The 22,733-nt window shown below is 40.1% G+C and overlaps 1 protein-coding gene across 7 annotated transcripts in view; it reads right to left on the minus strand.

Annotated features, from left to right (window-relative positions):
- Positions 1 to 18,895, minus strand: part of LOC100392727 (intermembrane lipid transfer protein VPS13A) — a 236,138-nt gene extending 217,243 nt beyond the window's left edge. For all 7 annotated transcript variants that reach the window (XR_013533346.1, XR_013533347.1, XR_013533364.1 and 4 more), the window contains exon 1: positions 18,635 to 18,895. Coding sequence is in view for 4 of the 7 variants with exons in the window: in XM_078367818.1 (XP_078223944.1) it covers positions 18,635 to 18,734 (100 nt within the window). In the remaining 3 variants the exon portion in view is untranslated. The remainder of the gene's footprint in view (positions 1 to 18,634) is intronic.
- Between the last annotated feature and the right edge of the window lie 3,838 nt (positions 18,896 to 22,733).

Here is a 22,733-nt window from a genome sequence, read left to right on the forward strand (position 1 = left end):
ATCATCAAAAAGACAAAAAATAACAAATGCCGCTGTGGAGAAAGGGAAACTCTTTCACACTGTTGTTGGGAATATAAATTAGTACATCCATTATAAAACAGAGTATGGAAGTTACTCAAAAAATTTAAAAATACAATTACCATATGATCCATCAATCCCACTAATGTATAGATATCCCAAAGAAAGGAAATCAGTTTCGGTTCATATCTGACTCATGGCACCAAAAAAATAAAATAAAATAGAAAAATGAAAAAAAAATGAAAAAAAATTAAAAAAGAAGAAAAAAGAGAAAAACCTAAATGAAATCAGTTTGTTAAAGAGAAACCTGAACTTTATGTTTATTGCAGTACTTTTCACAAAAACCAAGATACAAAATCAATCAAGTGTCTACCAACAGATGCTGGTAAAGAAAATGTGGTATATATAAATATACAAAGAAATACTATTCCTCATTAAAAAATAAAATAAAATTTTGTCCTTTGCAGCAACATAATGCACCTGGAGGACATAATGCTAAGGAAAATAAGCCAGGCACAGAAAGACAAATACTGCATGATCTCACTCACATGTGAAATCTACAAGTTGACACCATAGAAGTAGCGTATACAATAGTAGTTTCCAGACACTGGGGATACTGGCGAGAGGTGAAATAGGTAAAGATTGGGCAATGAGTACAAAGTTACAGTAAGATGGGAAGAACAAGTTCTGGTGTTCCGTTGCACAGTAGAGTGACTATAGTTAACCATACTGTATTGCATGTTGTCACATAGCTAAAAAAAAGATTTTGAATGTCCTCAACACAAAAAAATGAAAAATGTATAAGGTGATGAATATTCTAAATACCAATTTGATTTTTATATAGTGTGTATATGTATTGAAACATCACCGCGTACCTAATAAATACGTACAATTAATAATACATGTCAATTGAAAACAAAATTGTAAAATTATAAAAGATTGAAATTATTCAAGGTTCTTTTCCAGTAACAAAATAATAAATCTGGAAATAAACAGAAGATGGAAAAAAGCACAATGCACAAATGTATAAAAATTAAGCACTCTAAACAAGAAATGGATCAAAAAAGTAATCCCAAGAAAAATTAGAAAATATCTTGAGATGAAAATAAAAACAGACTGTACCATCATAATTAGTAAGACATAGTAAAAGCAGTGCTAGAAAGGAACATAAAGCTGTAAATATTCATATTTAAAAAGAAGAAATATCCCAACTTAACAACCTAAATTTATTCCATAAGGAAATAGGGGTAAAAAAAAAAAAAATCCAAACCTAGCAGAAGGTAGAAAAAAATAAAGATTAGAGCAAAGATAAATGAAAGATAATGGGGAAAAAAATTTAAAAACAATTATTAGTTTTCTTTTTTCTTTTTTTTTTTCAGACAGAGTCTTGCTGTGTCACCCAGGCTGGAGTGCAGCAGCACGACCTCAGCTCACTACAACCTCCACTTCCTGGGTTCAAGTGATTCTCCTGCCCCAGACTCCTGAGTAGCTGGGATTACAGGCACCTGCCACCATGCTCAGCTAATTTTTGTATTTTTAGTAGAGATGGAGTTTTGCCATATTGGTCAGGTCAGTCTCAAACTCCTGACCTCAGGTGATCCACCTACCTCAGCCTCCCAAAGCACTAGAATTACAGGGGTGAGCCACTGTGTCTGGCCGCTAAGCACTAGTTTTCAAAAAAGACCAATAAAATTGGCAAGGCTTTAACTAGGTTGACTAAGATAAAAAGAGAGACAGAGAGAGGAAAGTCAAATAACTAAAATCAGAAATGAAAGAGATATTACCATCAACTTTATGAAATAAAAAGGATTATGAAAGTACTATGAACAAAAAACTGGATAACCCATAGACATGAATGAATTCTGAGAAATACAAAATATACTGAGACTGAACCTTGATAAAACAGAATATCTGAACATACCTATAACCATTAAGGAAACTGAATCAGTAATAAAAAAAATCCTAAAAATAACAAGAAAAGCCTAGGACCAAATGGTTTTACTGGTGAATTCCACCAAACATTTTTAAAAAAGAATTAACACCAGTCCTCCTCAAACTCTGCCAAAAAATGGAAGGGAAGGGAACGCTTCCAAACTCATCCTATCAGGCTGGCATTATTCTGATACCAAAGCCAGACAAAGACACTATAAGAAAACTATAGACTAATATCCTTGATGAATATTCATGCAAAATACAGAGTGTTGTTGCCCAGCAGACCGGGAACACCTTGGTCCCTCCAGTGCAGGAAGTGCTTAACCTCGAGGGGACAGAGAACAAAGCCATGTACCTAGTCCTAACACCCCAGGGTTATAGCGTGCAAGCCAGGAGTGCTGAGGTGAGCACTGGCACGCAGAAATCATCTAGAAACTATGCCAGTCGACTAAACTCAACTTACACCACAGTCAATCCCTCCTGACAGCAAAGAACAGAAAAGCAAAAAGCCTCATCTAACGGATAGCAACTGGAGAGATAAAAGGAACGTCAACCCACAAAGATGAGAAAGAACTAGGACAAGAACTCTAGCAACTCTATAAGCCTGAGTGTCTTCTTACATCAGAAGGACTGCACTAGCTCCCCAGCAATGGTTTTTTTTTTTTTTTGCGTGCAGGGGCACAATCTCAGCTCACTGAAACTTCCAGGTCCAAGTGATTCTTCTGCCTTGGCTTCCTGGATAGCTGGGATTACAGATGCCCACCACCACACCCAGCTAATATTTTTATTTTTAGTAAAGACGGAGTTTCACCATGTGGTCCAGGCTGGTCTCAAATGACTGACCTCAAGTGATCTGCCTACCTCAGCCTCTGAAAGTTCTGGGATTACAGGTGTGAGCCACTGCACCCAGCCTAGCAATGGTTCTTAATCAGACTGAAATAGCTGAAATGATGAGCATAAAATTCAGAAGATACTGAAATTCAGCAGGAGAAAGTTGAAACCCAATCCAAGGAATCTAAGGAATCCAGTAAAATGAGTCAGGAGCTGAAAGATGAAAGAGTCATTTTAAGAAACGACGAAACTGATCTGATAGAACTAAAAAACTCACTATAAGAACTTAATAATGTCATTGGAAGTATTAACAGCAGAACAGATTAAGCTGAGGAAGGAATCTCAAGAACCTCAAGACTGGTTCTTCTAATCAACTCAGAAAAAAATAATAATAATAATTTTTTAATGGAAAAAAAATCTCCCAAAACATAAGATTATATGAAGAGATCAAACCTACAACTCTTTGTTGTCCCTGAAAAAGAGGGAGAGAAAACAAGCAACTTGGAAAACATATTTGAGGATACAGTCCACAAAAATTTCCCCATCCTAGCTAGAGAGGTTGACATGCAAATTCAGGAAATTCATAGAACCCCTGCAACATACTATACAAGATGACAATCCTCAAGACACATAATCATCAGATTTTTTAAGGATGTGAAATAAAAATGTGAAAAGAAAAATTATTAAAGGCAGCTAGAGAGAAAGTGCAAGTCTACTATAACAGGAGCCCTATTACGCTAACATGACATCTTTCAGCAGAAAACCTACAAGCCAGAAGAGAGTGGGGGCCTAATTCAACATCCTTAAGGAAAAGAAATTCCAACCAAGAATTTCATATTCAACCAAAGTAAGCTTCATAAGTGAAGGAGAAATAAAATCCTTTCCACGCAATGAAATGCTAAGGGAACTCATTACCACCAGACATGCCTTATAAGAGGTCCTTAAGGGAATGCTAAACATGGAAATGAAAGACCATTACCAGCCAACACGGAAACACACTTAAATACATAGACCACTAACACTATAAAGCAACTCTACAATCAAGTCTACATGACAACCTGCTAACAACATGATGACATGCTGAAATCTGCATATACCAATATTAATCTCGAATGTAAACAGGCTATACGTCCCACTTTGAACACACAGAATGGCAATTCAGATAAAGAAGGAAGGAACAACTGTATGTTGTCTTTAAGAGACCCATCTCATATGCAAAGCGACACAGGCTCAGAGTAAAGAAATGGAGAAAGATCTATCAAGCCAAAGGAAAACAAAAAAGAGCAGACATGGGCAACTTATTTCAGACAAAACAGACTTGAAACCAACAACAATCAAAAAGGACAAAGAAGCGCATTACAAAAGGATAAAGGGTTCAATTCAACAAGAAGACTTAACTATCCTAAATACACATATACCCAATACTGGAGCACCCAGATTCATTAAACAAGCTCTCAGAAACCTATAGAGACTTACAAAACCACACAAAATAATAGTGAGAGATTGATAATCCACTGACAGTATTAGACAGACCTAAAGACAACACTTGACCAAATGGACCTAACAGATTTCTGCAGAACACCTCACCCAACAAAAACAGAATAAACATTATTCTTACATGCATATGGCACATATCTAAAGGCAACCACATGCTCAGCCATAAAGCAATTCACAACAAATTAAAAATCCCACAATCATATCAACCACATTCTCAAGATAACAGTACAATAAAAATAGATATCAATACCAAGAAGAGCTCTCAAAACCTTACAATTCCATGGAAATTAAACTGCTCCTGAATGACTTTTGGGTAAACAACGAAATCTTAATTTCGCTGAAATCAAAAAAGTCTTGGGGCCAGGCACGGTGGTTCCTGCATGTAATCCCAGTACTTTGTGAGGCTTAGGTGGGAGGATTGCTTGAGCCCAGGAGTTCAAGACCAGCCTGCCCAATATGGCAAAACACTGTCTCAATATTTTTTCCCAATATGGCAAAAAATACAAAGAAATTAGCCAGGTCTAATTCTAAAAAAATAAAAAGGAATTCATTGAAACTACTGAAAACAAAGACACAAGATATCAGAATCTCTGGGACACAGCTAATACGTATTCTTAAGAGGAAAGTTGAGAGTGCTAAAGGCACACATCAGAATGGTGGAAAGATTTAAAGTTAACAACTAACATCATGCCTAAAGGAACTAGAAAAACGAGCAAATCAACCCCGCTAGCCATAGAAAAGAAGCAACCAATATCAGAGTTGAACTGATCAAAAAAACATACAAAAGATGGTTCCTTGAAAGAATGAATAAGATAGATTGCCAGCCAGACTAACAAAGAAAAACAAAAAGAGATCCAAATAAACACAATTAGAAGTGGCAACGGGGACATTACCACTGACCCACAGAAATACAAAAATAAAAAATCCTTAGAGGCCATTATGATCACCTCTATGCACACAAACCAGAAAATCTACAAGAAATGGATAAATGCCTGGAAACTTACAACCTCCCAAGATTGAACCAGGAAGAACTTAAATACCTGAACAGAACAATAACGAGTCCTGAAATTATATAAAAAGTCTACCAACCAGAAAAAGCCCTGGACCAGACACATTCATAACCAAATTCTCCTGGACATATAAAGAAGAGCTGGTACCAATCCTACTGAGACTATTCCAAAAAATCGAGGAGGGACTCCTCTCTAATTCATTTTATTTTATGAGGCCAGCATATTCTGATACCAAAACCTGGCAGAGACATAACAAAAACAGGAAACGGCCAGGCACGGTGGATCACGCCTGTAATCCCAGCACTTTGGGAGGCCGAGGAGGCCAGATCACAAGGTTAAGAGATTGAAACCATCCTGGCCAACATGGTGAAACCCCATCTCTACTAAAAATACAAAAATTAGCCAGGTGTGGTGACACACATCTGTGGTCCCAGCTACTCAGGAGGCTGAGGCAGAAGAATCACTTGAACCCAGGAGGAGGAGGTTGCAGTGAGCCAAGATTGCGACACTGCACTCCAGCCTGGTGACAGAGCAAGATTCCGTCTCAAAAAAAAAAAATCACCAGGAAACTTCAGGCCAATATCCCTGATTAACACAGAGGCAAAAATCTTCAATAAAATAGTAAACCAAATCCAGCAGCACATCTACCATGATCAAGCAGCCTTTATTCCTGGGATGCAAAGTTGGTTCAACATGTACAATTCAATTCATTACATAAACAGAACCAAAAACAAAAACTACATTATTATCTTGATAGATGCAGGAAAGACTTTTGATACAATTCAACATGCCTCCATGTTAAAAAACCTCAAAAGACTAAGCATCAAAGGAATATATGTGGAAATAATAAGAGCCATCTAACACAAACCCACAGCTAGCATCACACTGAATGGGCAAAAGCTGGAAGCATTCTCCTTGAGAACTAGAACAACATAAGGATGTCCACCTACTACTATTCAACATAGTTCTGGAAGTCCTAGCCAGAGCAATCAGGAAAGAGAAAGAACGAAAAGGCATCCAAACAAGAAGAGAGGAAGTCAAACCGTCCCTGTTTGCAGACAATATGATTCCATCCTAGAAAACTCCATGGTCTCTGCCCAAAGGTTTTTAGAACTAATAACTTCAACCAAATTTCAGGATACAAAATCAATGTACAAAAATCGGTAGTATTTCTATATACCAATAACATCCAAGCTGAGAGCCAAATCAAGAATTCAATCCCATTCACAATAGCCACACAAAAAAATAAAACACCTAGAAATATAGCTAACCAGGGAGGTAAAAGATCTCTACAATGAGAATTAAAAAACACTTCTCAAAGAAATCAGAGACAACACAAACAAATGAGAAAAAATTCCATGCTCATAGACAGGAAGAATCAAAATTGTTAAAATGTCTATATTGCCCAAAGCAATTTGCAGATTCAATGCTAAGCCTATCAAACTCATAGAATTAGGAAAAAAAACTATTTTAAAATTCATGAGGGTCCCAAAAAGAGCTTGAATAGCCAAAGCGATCCTAAACAGAAAGAACAAAGAACAAAGCCAGAGGCATCGCACTACCTGACTTCAAACTACAAGGCTATAGTAACCCAAACAACGTGGCAGTGGTATAAAAACAGACATATAGACCAGCGGAACAGGTCAGAGAACCCAGAAATAAAGCCACACACCTACAACCATCTAATTTTAACAAAACTAACGGTAACATGCAATGGGGAAAGAACTCCCTATTCAATAAATTGTGCTAGGATAACTGGCCAGCCATATGCAGAAGACTGAAACTGGATCCTACCTTTCATTATATACAAAAATGAACTCAACATAGATTAAAGACTTCAATGTAAAACCTAAAACTATAAAAATCCTAGAAGAAAACTTAGGGACTACCATGCTGGACATAAGCCCTGACAAAGATTTAATGATGAAGACTCCAAAAATAACTGCAAAAAAAAAAATTCCCAAGTGGGACCTAATGAAACTAAAGAGCTTTTGCACAGCAAATGAAACTGTCCATAGAGTAAACAGATGACCTACAGAATGGGAGAAAATATTTGCAAGCTACACATATATCCAAGAAAACTCTAATTATCCACAACCTATAAGAAACTTATCAAGCCTGTAATCCCAGCACTTTGGGAGGCCAAGGCGGTTGGGTCAAGAGATCTCTAGACCATCCTGGTCAACATGGTGAAACTCCAACTCTACTAAAAATATGAAAAATTAGCTGGGCATGGTGGCACGTGCCTGTAGTCCCAGCTACTTAAGAGGCTGAGGCAGGAGAATTGCCTGAACCCAGGAGGCGGAGGTTGTGGTGAGCCGAGATCGCACCATTGCACTCCAGCCTGGGTAACAAGAGCGAAATTCCATCTCAAAAATTAAAAAAGAAACTTAAACAAGAAAAAAAAACAACCCCATTTAAAAAATGAGCAAAGGACATGAACAGACACCTCTCAAAAGACATACCTGTGACCAAGAAACATGAAAAAATAACTCAACATCACTAATCATTAGAGCAATGAAAATGAAAAGCACAAGATACCATCCTATACCAGTCAGAATGGCTATTATTAAAAAGTCAAAAACAACAGATGCTGGTGAGATTACAGAGAAAAGGTAACACTTAAATACTGCTGATGGGAATGTAAATTAGTTCAGCCACTTTGGAATGCAGTTTGGAGAGTTCTCAAAGAACACAGAACTACCATTAGAATTGGCAATCCCATTACTGCGTATATACCCAAAAGACTATAAACTGTCCTGCCATAAAGGCATATTCATGTGTATGTTCATTACAGCACTACTTCACAATAGCAAAGACATGGACTCAACATACGTGTCTGTCAACAATGGACTGGATAAAGAAAATGTGGCATATATTCACCACAGACTACCACACAGCCATAAAAAGGAACAAAATTATGGCCTTTGCAGCAACATGGATGTCACTGGAGGCCATTTTACTGTGCGAGGTATCACAGGAGAAGAAAAAAAATACTGCATGTTCTCACAAGTGGGAGTTTAACCTTGAGTACTGTGTTAGTCCACTGTTATGTTATTATAAAGAAATACCTGAGACTGGGTAATTTACAAAGAAGAGGTTTAATTGGCTCATGGTTCTGCAAGCCGTACAGGAAGCATGACACCAGCATCTATCTGCCACACTTCTGGGGAGGACACAGGAAGCTTTCAATCGTAGCAGAAGGCAAAAGGAAGCCAGAACATCACAGGGCCAGAGCAGGAGCAAGAGGGGGAATGCCACACACTTAACCAGATCTTGTAAGAACTAATCCAAGGACAGCACCAAGCCATGAATGATCCCCCCGGATTACAATTCAATATGAGACTTCCTGGGGACATGTATTCAAACTATATCCAGTACACATGGACACAAAGAAGGAAACAACAAACACCAAGGCCTGCTGGAGGTAGAGGGTGTAGAGAGGGTGAGGATCAAAAAACTATCAGGTACAATGCTCTCTACCTGGGTGACAAAATAATTTGTACATCAAACCCCAGCGACACACAATTTACCCAACTAACAAATCTGGACATGCGCCCCATGAACCTAAAATAAAAGTTAACAGGCAAAGAAAAGGAAGAAAAGGTGACACACAAAGTGGGAAATATTGCAAATCATATATCTGATAAGGAGCTAATATCCAGAATACGTGTGTGCGCGCGTATACATATACATAAACTCTTACGACTCAAAAAACAACCTGACTAAAAAATGGAAAAAGAACTTAAATAGGTATTTCTCCAATTAAGATATACAAATGGCCAATAAGCCATGAAAAGATGATCAACATTACTAATTAGAGAAATGTAAATGAAAACCACAAGATAGCACCTGACATCCATTACGATAACTACTATCAAAAAAAGAGAAAATAAATGTTGGTGAGGATGTGGAGAAATCACAACCCTTGTACACTGTCGGTGCGAACGTAAAATAGTGCAGCCACTATGGAAAGCAGTATGATGGTTCCTCAAAAAAACTGATAATAGAATAACTATATCATCCAATAATTCCGTCTCTGGGTATGTAACCCAAAAATCTGACAGCACAGACTTAAGCTCAAAGAAAAGTATCCATGTTCATAACACCATGATTCACAACAGCCAAAAGATGGAAGCTGCCCAACTATTCATCAGCAGATGAATGGAGAAACAAAATGTGGTATACACATACAATGGGATACTATTTAGCCTGAAAAAATCACTGAAATTCTGACACATGCTACAACATGGATGCACCTTGAGGTCATTAGGCTAAGTAAAAGAAGCCAGTCACAAATGGTAGATACTGTATGATTCCACTTACACTTCAAGTATTCGAATTCACAGAGATCAAAAGTAGAATAATGGTTACTGGGGTCTAGGAAGAGGGGAGAAGGGGTAGTCATCGCTTAACGGGTATAGTGGTTCAGTTTTGCAAGATGCAAATGATGGAGTTTTGCTCTGTCGCCCATGCTGGAGTACAGTGGCGTGATCTCAGCTCACTGCAACCTCTGCCTCCCAGTTCAAGCGATTCTCATACCTGAGCTTCCCAAGCAGCTGGGACTACAGGCTTACATCACCACACCCAGCCAATTTTTGGTATTTTTAGTACAGACAGGGTTTCATCATGTTGACCAGGCAGGTCTTGAACTCCTAACCTTAAGTGATCTGCAGCCTCAACCTCCCAAAGTGCTGGAATGACAGACGTGAGCCAATATACCCAACCTATAATGTTATTTGGATGTAGACTTGGATTAGTTTTACATAAATAGTGCAAACCGGAAGACAACAACTTAAATTTTTTAAGAAATATAATTTGTATGCTAAGACAGGAGAAAAAAATTAAATCATATCGAATGGTTAAAACCAGAGAAGGCAAAAGAAGAGGGAAGACTGTTTAAAAAGGAAACTTGTACAACAAACAGAAAACAGCTATAAATATGATAGTGTCAAAGGAAAATGAAAGCTTTTTCTCTCTACTCACATTCAACACGGAACCCTTCTGTAACCGTATGTGTGAAGTTCCCCCTCACAAAACCCTAAACAATTCTCCGACAGACAACAACTATAATTCAATTAAATAATGACACTATCTACCTACAGACAGTATCAGATCCCACAGGTTAAGGGCTCAATCCCTTAAGACTGCCTGTCACTTCAGATGCCAGTCACAAGGCCCAGGCTGTGATCTGTGCTTCGGCCTGACCAGCTATAAAAAAGGGTTCGCACAACTTATTTACTTTGGTTTGATAATTTGCTGGAATGGCTCACAAACCTCAGGGAAATACTTATGTTAAACAATTTATCATAAAGGATATTACAAAGGATACAGATAAAGAGATGGACAGAGCAAAGTAAGGTGGTGGGGAGCTTCCATGCCCTCCCTGTTGTGGACTTTGGTATCTTCATAGGTTTTGGACCCAATCACCTGAGGATACTAAGGGCTAAATATATACATCATGATCTAATGGGATTTATTTGAAGTATGCAAGCCTAGTTTAACATTCAAAAATCAATTAATGTAATCTATCATACCAACAGGTTAAAGAAGAAAAAAATCAGGGCCAGGCACGGTGGCTCAAGCCTGAAATCCCCGCCCTTTGGGAGGCCGAGACGGGTGGATCACGAGGTCAAGAGATCGAGACCATCCTGGTCAACATGGTGAAACCCTGTCTCTACTAAAAATACAAAAAAATAGCTGGGCATGGTGGCGCGTGCCTGTAATCCCAGCTACTCAGGAGACTGAGGCAGGAGAATAGCCTGAACCCAGGAGGCGGAGGTTGCAGTGAGCCGAGATTACGCCATTGTACTCCAGCCTGGGTAACAAGAGTGAAACTCCGTCTCAAAAAAAAAAAAAAAAGAAGAAGAAGAAAAAAAATCCTATTATAACAGTAATAGATGCAAAATAACATTTGACAAAATCCAACATTTCTTTTGATTTTTTCGAGATGTAGTCTTGCTCTGTTGCCCAGGGTGGAGTGCAATGGCACAATCTCAGTTCACTGCAACCTCTGCCTCCCGGGTTCAAGCTATTTTCATGCCTCAGCCTCCCGAATTAGCTGGGACTACAGGCACCCACTACCATGCCCAGCTAATTTTTGTATTTTTAGTAGGGATGGGGTTTCACCATGTTGGCTATGCTGGTCTCAAACTCATGACCTCAAGTGGTCCGCCCACCTCAGCCCCCCACAAAGTGCTGGGATTACAGGCGTGAGCCACCATGCCCAGCCCCAACATTCTCAAAGGAAAATAAAACACTCTCAGCAAAGCAGGAATAGACATGTATGTACAACAAAAAGAAAAAAAAAATTAGAGTATTGGTTGCCTCTGAAGATGAGGGTAGGAATAGATTAGGAAAGGTAGGGAAAGAGACTTTCTGGTGCGATGGTCATGTTCTATATCTTGACTGGGTTTGAGTTACACATGTGGATGCATTTCTCAAAACTCAGTCAATGCACTTAAGATTTCTACATTTTCTTCAATATAAATTTTACCTCAAAAGGAAATAAATAAGCAAATTTTGAACTCTAATTAATGATACACATGCTGAAGTATTTAGGAGGAAATAAACTCATCTCTACAACTTACCCTGAAATACATTTAATAATATGAATTGATGCAAGGATAGAGAGACGAATAGATGGATAGGTATCCAACCAAACATGTGTGGTTAAATATTTATGGTATTCCATTATACGGATATGTCAGTTTGTTTATCCCTTCACCTGTTGGTGGATACTTGGATTGTTTCCCATTTGGGGGCTATTAAAAATAAAGCTGCTATGAACATTTGTGTGCAAATCTTTGTATGAACATATGCTTTCATTTCTCTGGGGTAAACATGTAGAAATGCAATGGCCTGATCGTACAGTAGCTGAATGTTTAACTTTTTAAGAAATTGCCAAATTGTTTTTCCAAGTTGTTGTAACATTTTACATCCCCAGGAGACACGTAATAGAGAATTCCAATTTTTCCACATCCTCACCACCACTGGCTGTGGTCAGCAGTACAAAGGAATAAACTATTGATTGTACTACCACATGGATAAATCTCAAAATAATTATGCTGAAAGAAGCCAGACTGAAAGAATACAAACTGTGCAATCCCATTTATACTACAGGTCTAGAAAACTCAAGTTCATATACAGTAATAGAAAGCAAATCAGTGGTTACCTGAGGACAAGAAGGTTAAAAGGGACAAGGAGGATTAGAAGAAATAGTTTACAAAAAGGCACAAGGAAACTTTAAATATGACAGATATGTTCATTATCTTGTGATGATTGTTACCTATGTGCATATGTATGTTAAAACTTATCAAATTGTAGACTTTCATTTATTTTACTGCATGTTTTATACCTCAATAAAGCTGTTAATACATAATGACAAAATCTAGATAATGGGTCTATGGAGAGGTACTATAAAAATCTCATAACACTTTTTAAAATAAAATGTTTCATAGTCTTCAAAGTTCTATTAAAGTATCTTAGAACATGAATATAAAAATAACATTTAAGGAATTGGTAATTAACACCAGACTGTAAGAATCATTTGTTTGGTTCCCCAGTGTATTCTGAGCACAGAAAAATGACTCCTTAAAATCAAAAACTGTATTCTAACTGAATCTTCATCTTCCTATACAGCTCCTGGTATAATGGGGGTATGCAGTAAGTGGCCACTAAACACAAGATTCTATTATAAAGGGAAAGCTGGAAGATTAACATTTCAAAAACACAATATGTTAATAGATAAGAAATCTGAACTTCTAATATTACACAAAAAATTACAAATTTGTCCAAGTATCATGATTTTGAAGAAAACAAAAGAGAGACAAGGGAGGCTAAACTAAGAAGGGGCTATAAAGTACAGGTACTTCCTGTGTTACAAATGAGAACTCTATCACACAAGTCACCTTTACTACCGCTTTTGCTTAATGCTCTCTTAAAATGTACCCAACTGTGCATCACAGTCCCTGGTGTCAATTGCTTCAAAAAAGATTTTCATGTCCTATAATCTCTGGGGGCAGGTTCAAAAATCTGTATTCATAACAAGCACTTAAGGCTGATTCTGACGCAGCCTAGCTCTTAAACATGTGAAATGGTTGGGCGCAGTGGCTCACACCGGTAATGCCAGCACTTTCCGAGGCCGAGGTGGGCGGACTACTTGAGGTCAGGTGTTCGAGATCAGCCTGGTCGACATGGTGAAACCCATCCCTACTAAAAATGCAAAACTTAGCCGGGCATGGTGGCAGGTACCAGTAATCCCTGCTACTCAGGAGGCTGAGGCAGGAGAATCACTTAAGGCCGTGAGACAGAAATTGCAGTGAGCTGAGACCGTGTCACTGCACTCCAGCCGGGGTGACAGAGCAAGACTCCATCTCAAATTTTAAAAAAAGAAAATACATGAAATGCTACATTGCCTGAGAAAGTTGGGAGAATAAATTTCAGATGAGTCTATGAAACATTACCACCTCTCTAACTAGATGATACACGGGAAGGGAAAATTATAAATAGAAGTATATAAAAAGTATACCTTACCAACATCAAAATTTGCCAAGAGTCAATTCTGGGAAGAAGCTCAATTCCTTTTTACTTCCCTGAAAGAAAGATTCTTCTAGCACTGAGTCTGCTTACTGTATTGAACCCAGTACAGTAGCACTCTTCTGCTGCATTATAATTAAACAGGTTATGGAAAACTCCTTATTCATAGTAGGAAAATGCATTCAGAACTCCAAAGAATCATCTCAGCAACAAATTTTCAGAGCACCATCCGTTATTAGTAATGACTGAATACTAATTTGATATTATACTAACATGCTAATACTGAAATTTGCTGGATTATTACACAGAAGCCCAGCAAAAGCACACATTTACATCTACCAATAGGTCCTTCACGTTAGACCATAAAATATTATCTTAAAAATTTTTCTATGCAGCATATTCTTTCCTCTTTTTTTTTTTTTTTTGAGGCAAAGTCTTGCTCTGTCGCCCAGGCTAGAGGGCAGTGGTGCAATCTTGCCTTACTACAACCTACACCACCCAGCTTCAAGAGTCTCCTGCCTCAGTCTCCTGAGTAGCTGGGATTACAGGCAAGCGCCTCCATGCCCAACTAATTTTTGTATCTTATTTTTTTAGTAGAGATGAGGTTTCACCATGTTGGCCAGAATGGTCCCAAGTGATCTGCCCTCCTCAGTCTCCCAAAGTGCTGGGAAAACAGGCATGAGCCACTTCCCCTGGCCATCTAACTTCTATTACAGAAATTTTCAAACAATGTTTTTTAAAAAATCCCCTAAGTTTATCAAGTTACTACTTTTGAAATTCTGAAAGCATATTTTTTAAAAATACTCCACCTATTATTTAAAGTTTCATTTATCAAAATATAACCAATTTCTATAAATAAAACACTGACACGTTATTTTATTTTGAGACAGGGTCTCACTGTCTGTTGCCCAGGTTGGAATGAAGTGGCATGATCACAGCTTACTGTAATTTCAAACTCCTATGCTCAAGCCATCTTCCCGCTCAGCCCTCCAAAGCACTGGGTTTACAGGGATGAGCATCACACCTGAACAAAGACTTGTTATTTTTTAAATTATTTGATAAAGACTAAAGTTAGAGGGGTCACGCTACCTGTTTTCTAGACTAACTAAAGCTACAGTCATCAAGACAGTGCAGTATTGGTGAAATGAGACACGCAGATTGATGGGACAGACTAAACCCACACAATATTAAATCTACTGGTTTGTTTTTTTTCCAAAGTGCAAAGATAATTCATTTGAGAAAGAATAGTCTTTTTGTAGCAAGTAGTGCTGAACAACTGTGTATCTGAATCCTCATGCAAACAAATGAAACTCGACCTTCAACACCTATCGCATACCTTACACAAAAGGAGATTCAAAACCTAAAACTACAAAATTTCCAAAAGAAAATGTAGGAGAACATCTTTGACTTTGGGTTGGGAAAAGATTTCTTAGATATGATTACCAAAAGCCATGATTCATAAAAGAAATGTTTTATAAACTGGGCTTTACCTAAAATTAAAAATGTATGCTCTACAAAAGACAAAGTGGGAAAAGACTAAGAAAATATTTTCAAATCACGTATCTGATGAAAAACTTGTATCCTTAATATTTAAACTTGTATCCTGCCAGGCGCGGTAGCTCAAGCCTGTAATCCCAGCACTTTGGGAGGCTGAGGCGGGTGGATCACGAGGTCAGGAGATCGAGACCATCCTGGTCAACATGGTGAAACCCTGTCTCTACTAAAAATACAAAAAAAACTTAGCTGGGCATGGTGGCGCGTGCCTGTAATCCCAGCTACTCAGAAAGCTGAGGCAGGAGAAATGCCTGGGCCTAGGAGGCAGAGGTTGCGGTGAGCCGAGATCGCGCCATTGCACTCCAGCCTGGGTAACAAGAGCGAAACTCCATCTCAAACAAATAAAAAATAAAATAATAAACTTGTATCCTTAATATTTAAAATACTCTCAAAACTCAACAATAAGAAAACACTTTGGAAAACAGTCTGGCAGTTCCTCAAAAGATTATACAAAGAGTCAACGTATGACCCAGCAACTGACTTCTATGGATATATCCAAAAGAATTTAAAACATACATCCACAAGGAAAAAAAAAAAACTTGTTCATGAATGTTCAGTTGCATTATTCATAATATCCAAAAGTTGATGTTTAGGAATAATCTCAACATCCAACAACTGGTGAGTATGGATAAACAAACTGTGGTCTATGAATACAATGGAATATTATTCCACTATAAAAGCAAATCAAATAGTCATACATCCTTCAACATGGAGGAACCCTGAAAATACATTAGGTTAAAGAAGCCAGAAACAAAAGGCCACATAGTATATAATTCCATTTAAATGAAATTTCCAGAATTACCAAATCCAGAAAGACAGAAAGTAGATTACTGGTTGCCAGAGGTGGAACAGGGAAGAGTGGGAGGAAATTGAGAGTCACTCCTAATGGGCATGAGGTTTAAAGTTGGGGTTTTGAAGTGTTCTGGAATGAGATAGTGGGATGATTGTGACTATACTCAATATCGTGATTATACTAAAAAATACTGAATTGTACATTTTAAAAGGGTGAAATTTATGGTATATGAATTTAATCTCAATTTTTAAAAACCCACACAATCCAATTTAAAATGACCCTGCAATCTCAATCTTAGGTATTTATCCAAGAGAAATAACAATTATGTTCACACAAACACCTGTACAAGAATGTTTATGACAGCTTTATTCATAACCTCCAAAAATTGAAACATCCTTCAACTAGCAAACAGATACTTACAGTCAGGAGGGTGCCGTGGCTCACGCCTGTAATCCCAACACTTTGGGAGGCAGAGGCAGGCAGATCACTTGAGGTCAGGAGTTCAAAACCAGCCTGGCCAAGATGACAAAACCCCATCTCTACTAAAATACAACAATTAGCCAGGCGGGATGGCATGCCTGTAGTCCCAGCTACCCAGGAGGCTGAGGCACGAGAATAACTTGATCCTGGGGGGCAGAGGTTACAGTGAGCCAAGTTCGTGCCACTGCACTACAGCCTGGGCGACAGAATGAGACTCTGTCTCAAAAACAAACATACAGTCCATCCATAGAATGAAATACTACTCAAAAATACAGAAATGAAATTCACTAATGTATGCAACATATGAATGAATTAAAGTCAGACCCAAAAGGCTACATACCATATAATTCCATTTATATGCACTCTGGAAAAGATAAAACTAAAAGGATGGAAACTGATGACTGGCTGCCAGGAGGCGGGGTGAGGTCAACTACAAAGGAGCACCTGTGAGAATTCCGGGTGCCTGATGCAACTTTTATGTGTCATTATTGTGGTGGTGGATACATGCCTCTTAGCATTTGTCAAGACAAAACTGTATCACAAGGGTGAATTTTACTGCATGTAAATTTTAAATAAAAAAATAAGTTGATTAATCACTCTAGACAAACCTCCACCCTGAACGTAGAAGCAAGGTTCCACTACAGATCAAAGTTCACCTCAATTATTCTTAAGGCTTCCTTCTGAGGTAGATGGAGCCAAATTATTTTCACTTGGCAACTGATAAGCAGCATAGACAAAACAGCCTGCAAGTTCCTAGTACTAATCGAACACGCTGAAACAGCTATCACTGTGTTCCTAGATTTTTGCAGTTCACTCACTCTCCATTTTACTAGGTCCCCACCGTAGCAACATTCTTTAAAATCAAACTAAATCGCCTGCCTGTTTACATCATCTCATAAGAATAGTCAAGAGAAGTATTTCAGAAGAAGGCTGGAAGTGTGTGCATAGCCAAGAATAAATTACTTTAAATATATATATTTAAATATACATACTACGCACACACAAAATTAACTCTCACTTTGGCCTGGGAAATTCATTTCATAAAGGAGTCTATTTTCTAGCGGGTGTTTAAAATAAACAAGTTCATAATACAAAAACAGATAGAAACGCTAAAAATCAGGCTCTCAGTAAGGCAGAACTCCAAACTAAACGCACCCAAGGAAAGCTGGGTCCGTCACCACCTAGGCAGAGTGAGGCCCGGTTCAGCGCCGTCTTTTGCAGGTCTGAGACGCTGCACGGCACCCTTGGCTTTTCTTTAAAATTCAGCAGTTCACTCTGACCCACATATCCAGAAGTCTTGAAATGTGACACATTCCTGGGTCAGGCTGTAAACTCTAACACGCACGCAACCGTTTGAGTTACTCTGCACGTGACTTTCCTTTTCGTTATATGCCGAACCCAGGTGAGCGAGATGGTGTCCGGGTCCTAGGGCCGGATGGGGGAGCGCAGAAAGCACCACGGGTCTAGCTGGGAACTGAGGCTAGGCTAGGGAAGCAAGAAAGCGAGCGCCCGGGTCACGCCGCCCTGCCTTCATGTGCGAGACAGCATGCGACACGCGCGGGCTCTCTGGGGACTTCGTCATAACCCCAAGGGGGCAAAGGACAGGGATGGGACCCAGCCCAGCGCGTCGTCTCGCCTCGTCGCCCCTCGCGGCTAAAGCCGGACCGCGAGGCGCCAGGGGTAGAGAAGGGCCCCTCGCCGGGAGTTGAACGCCGGTCCCTTCCGCCGCTCCGCTCGGAAAATAACAGACCTTTTCATCTCGCACTCATGACCCTCTCCTTCCCCCCAGAATATAAACAACTCGAGGGCGGAGGCCCAGGATCTGCCGCCCAGCTTTACGTAACTTGACCCAGAGGCGGCGGCGGCAGGTGGCTGCTCCGGGCGAGCAAGGTGCTCGAAGCCCCGAGAACACCGGACCCGGCTCGGGCGGCGAGACGGCCTGGAGGCAGGCGAGGCCGGGGAGCGGCGGCTACCTCGTTACCTTTCCAGATGCCCAGAGAGAGCTGGGACGTGTCCAGGTCCACCACATAGTCCCCCAAGAATCGGTTCAGCACGTCCACGACCACCGACTCGAAAACCATGGTCCTCAGCCGCGGTGAGCACGGCAGCCGGCCCGTGCGCTCGTCCTCCCGCCGCCTTCCCCACGCCCCTTCCTCGAGGCCGTTCGGTTCACCGGCTCCGGGCCAGCTCCGGCTGCGGCACCCGCACTGGCAGGACGCGCAGCCCTAGCGCCAGCGCAGCCAGGGGAGGGGGCGGCCGCTTGCACGACGCGTGCGCAGGTCAGCGCGCGGGTGGAGGCGGAGCGCAGCGCCGACCTGGGCGTGCCGCCGTAAGAGGGAGAACAGGCGGCTGAGCCGCCGCAGCTCTGGAGAGTGTGTTTTTTGCGCCGAGCCCGGCTCCCTTTTCCTGTTGCCCGCCTCCTCCTCATCGCCTGGCAACGGGACACCAATCAGGAGCTACAGGATTTTTTCCGCCCCCGCCCTTTCTTGCAGATCTGAGTTCGGAACCACCCCCCTGGGCGGAGCGGTTGCGCCGTGGAAGCCCACCACGCTACCAGAAGGTGTCCTGGAGGAACGAGTATATAGAAGATGGTCACTTAATAAGTATGGGACTTTTCCTTATCTAACCTGACAGAGTCCTGTGCTCCATCTCAGTTAATGCTTTAAAAATTGTAAACAATAAAAAGTTATTTGGATCCTGGCATGGTGGTGCATTGCCTGTAGTCCCAAGCTACTCGAAGGTTGATAGAGAGGATCCCTTGAGCTCAGGAGTTCGGAGCTGCAGTGAACTGTAATGGTGCCACTGTACTCCACTCCGGGTGACACAGTGAAAAAAAAAAATTCTTTAGACTTATGTGTTCCAATCCTTATGAAAAGAGAAAAATTCACTGGAAGGGGAGTGCAAACAAAAAGGTAAAAACCTCATAAGAATCTTACTTAAGGCCAGGCATAGTGGCTCAGGTCTGTAATCCCAGCATTTTGGGAGGCCAAGGCGGGCAGATCACCTGAGGTCAGGAGTCCGAGACCAGCCTAGCCAACATGGCAAAACCCCATCTCTACTTCGTATACCAAAAAAAAAAATCAGGCATGGTGGCACCCGCCTGTAATCCCAGCTATTCTCCCAGGCAGGAGAACTGCTTGAACCCCGGAGGTGGAGGTTGCAGTGAGCCAAGATCGCACCACTGCACTCCAACCTGGGCAACAAGAGCCAAACTCCATCTCAGAGAAAAAAAAAAAAGAATCTAGTTAAGCAGGGCAGGGGGAAGTGTAAATTTCCACAATCTTTCTAAAAGGCAGTTCCTAAACATTTACAAACTGACATAGTACATATGTATATACATGTATATCAGTGTACATACATATGTACGTACATGTATATATGACTGACTCAGCAATCCCACTTCTACAGATTTACCCTAAGAAAATAATTATAAAAATCCAAAAAGCTATTCCCACAAGAACTTTTTTTTTTTTTTGAGATGGAGTCTCATTCTTGTCACCCTGGCTGGAGTGCAGTGATACAGTCTTGGCTCACTGCAACCTCCACTCCCAGGAGGGTTTAAGCGATTCTACTGCCTTAGCCTCCAAGTAGCTGGCTTGGAGGCTAAGGCAGTAGACCTGGCTAATTTTTGTATTTTTAATACACATGAGTTTTCACCATTTTGGCCAGGCTGGTCTCAAATTTCTGACCTCAAGTGATCACCTGCCTAGGCCTCCCAAAGTGCTGGAATTACAGGCATGAGCCACCGTGCCCAGCCAAGAACATTATTTAAAACATTGTTTATAATAGCAAAAAGAAATGGAAATGACCTAAATATCCATTAATAGGGAAGCTGGTTAAGTAAACATACATACACATGTAATGTGTTACTATACAGGCATTAAGATGATAATGAAAGTCTATACTAGTGTGGAAAGATGTCAATAATATATGCTCATGAGAAGCAAGGTGCAGAATAGTAACCCACTATTTATAAAAATCTATGAGTTTTTAGGTGTGTAGAGCATTTATATGCAGAAAGAAATCTAGAAGTATGCTCACTTAATATTAGCAGTGCTTATCTCTATATCGTGAGACTTCTGGCAATATGCATTTTTTCTGTTCTTTCAAGTTTAATTTTTTCATAGTAAGCATGTATTATTTTGCCCTTCTAAACTGGTGAGGAAGGATGTGTCAGAAATGCTATTATGTTGTATGTTATAACTCCCTGGGAAAATTATATATGCATATTGACGAATTGCTGTGAGCAGAGTCTGAACGTTATTAGGTAATTGATAGACATGGATGTGAATTCTCAAAAGCCTACCAAAAGACATGAGCAGGTATTTCCTGAAGAGTATATACAGATGGAAATAAGCACATGAAAACATGTGCAACATCATTAGCCATTGGAGAAATGAAGAGTAAAACCACAATGAGATATCAGACTATCTTACCATATTATACCTATCAGAATGGTTGAAAAAAAATAGTGACAATACTAAGGCTGGTTAGGATATGGAGAAACTGGATCATTATTCACTGAAGGTGGGATTGTGAAATAGTTAAGCTCTCTGGAAAACAATTGGCAGTTGCCACAAAAACTAAACATGCACTTACTGTATGACCCAGCAATTGTACTCCTGGATATTTATCCCAGAGTAATGAAACCTTATGGATCACACAAAAACCCGTAACATTAATAGCCAAAACTTGGAAACAGCCCAAATTTTTTTCAACTGGTGAATGGTTAAACAAACATGGTACATCCATACGGTGGAATACTCAGCAATAAAGAAGGCAAACTATGGATACATGCAACAACTTGGATGGATGTCAGGGGAATTATGCTGAGTGAAAACCTGTATATTTGTGAAACATGCTTGAAGTAACTAAATTATAGAGATGGAAAACAAATTAGTTGTTGCCAAAGGTTAGGAATGAGTAGGATGGATAGGTGTGGCTACATACGGATAGCAGGAAGGAGCCTTACATTCATAATACACTTTTATATCTCAATTGTGGCAGTGGTTACATAAAATTGCATAACACTGCACATACACCTGTAGTGCAAATAAAAGTGGAGAAATGTGCATAAGCTTCATGGATAGTACTTTCTTTTCTTGCTTTTTTTTTTTTAAGACAGAGTTTCACTTTTGTTGCCCAGGCTGGAGTGCAATGGCACAATCGCGGCTCACCACAACCTCTGCCTCCTGGGTTCAAGCAATTCTCCTGCCTCAGCCTCCAGAGTAGCTGGGATTGCAGGCATGCACCACCACACCTGGCTAATTTTGTATTTTTAGTAGAGACAGGGTTTCACCATGTTGGTCAGGCTGGTCTCGAACTCCCAACCTCAGATGATCTGCCTGCCTTGGCCTCCCAAAGTACTAGGATTACAGGCATGAGCCACCACACCCGGCCCTAATATCTTCATTTTCTGAGTGTGAGACTGCATTATAGTTACATAAGATGTTACCATTGGGGAAAACTGGGGTGAGGGGTACATGGGACTTCTGTATACATTTTTTGAAACTTTCTATCAAACTATAATTATTTTTAAAATAACTTTTAAAGGATCTGCTGAGTTGAAGTCAACCAGGAGGTGCCCCAGAAGATGAGATAAGCCTGAGAGTTAACAGCTTCTACATAACTTAATATCCCTGCACAGGGTGCTTGGTAAAAATATTAAAGAAAGAAAAGTATCTGAATGTGGTGCCTTACCAACATGTATTCAAATATCAATTATGCTGTGATCCCAGTAAAATACCAGAAAGAAGAAGGTACAAGAAGGGACTCTCAAGGACCTTCCTCTGATTCTAAATACTTAAAACAGTCTGGGCATGGTGGCTCATGCCTATAATCCCAGTACTCTGGGAGTCCGAGGCAGGTGGATCATGAGATCAAGAGATTGAGACCATCCTGGTCAACATGGCGAGACCGTATCTGTACTAAAAATACAAAAAATTAACTGGGTGTGGTGGCAGATGCCTGTAATTCCAGCTACTTGGGAGACTGATGCAGGAGAATTGCTTGAACCTGGGAGGCGAAGGTTGCAGTGAGCCGAGATCGCGTTACCACACTCCAGCCTGGCGACAGAGCGA

Source organism: Callithrix jacchus, chromosome 1 (genome assembly GCF_049354715.1).
Source record: "Callithrix jacchus isolate 240 chromosome 1, calJac240_pri, whole genome shotgun sequence".
Taxonomy (NCBI): Eukaryota; Metazoa; Chordata; class Mammalia; order Primates; family Cebidae; genus Callithrix; species Callithrix jacchus.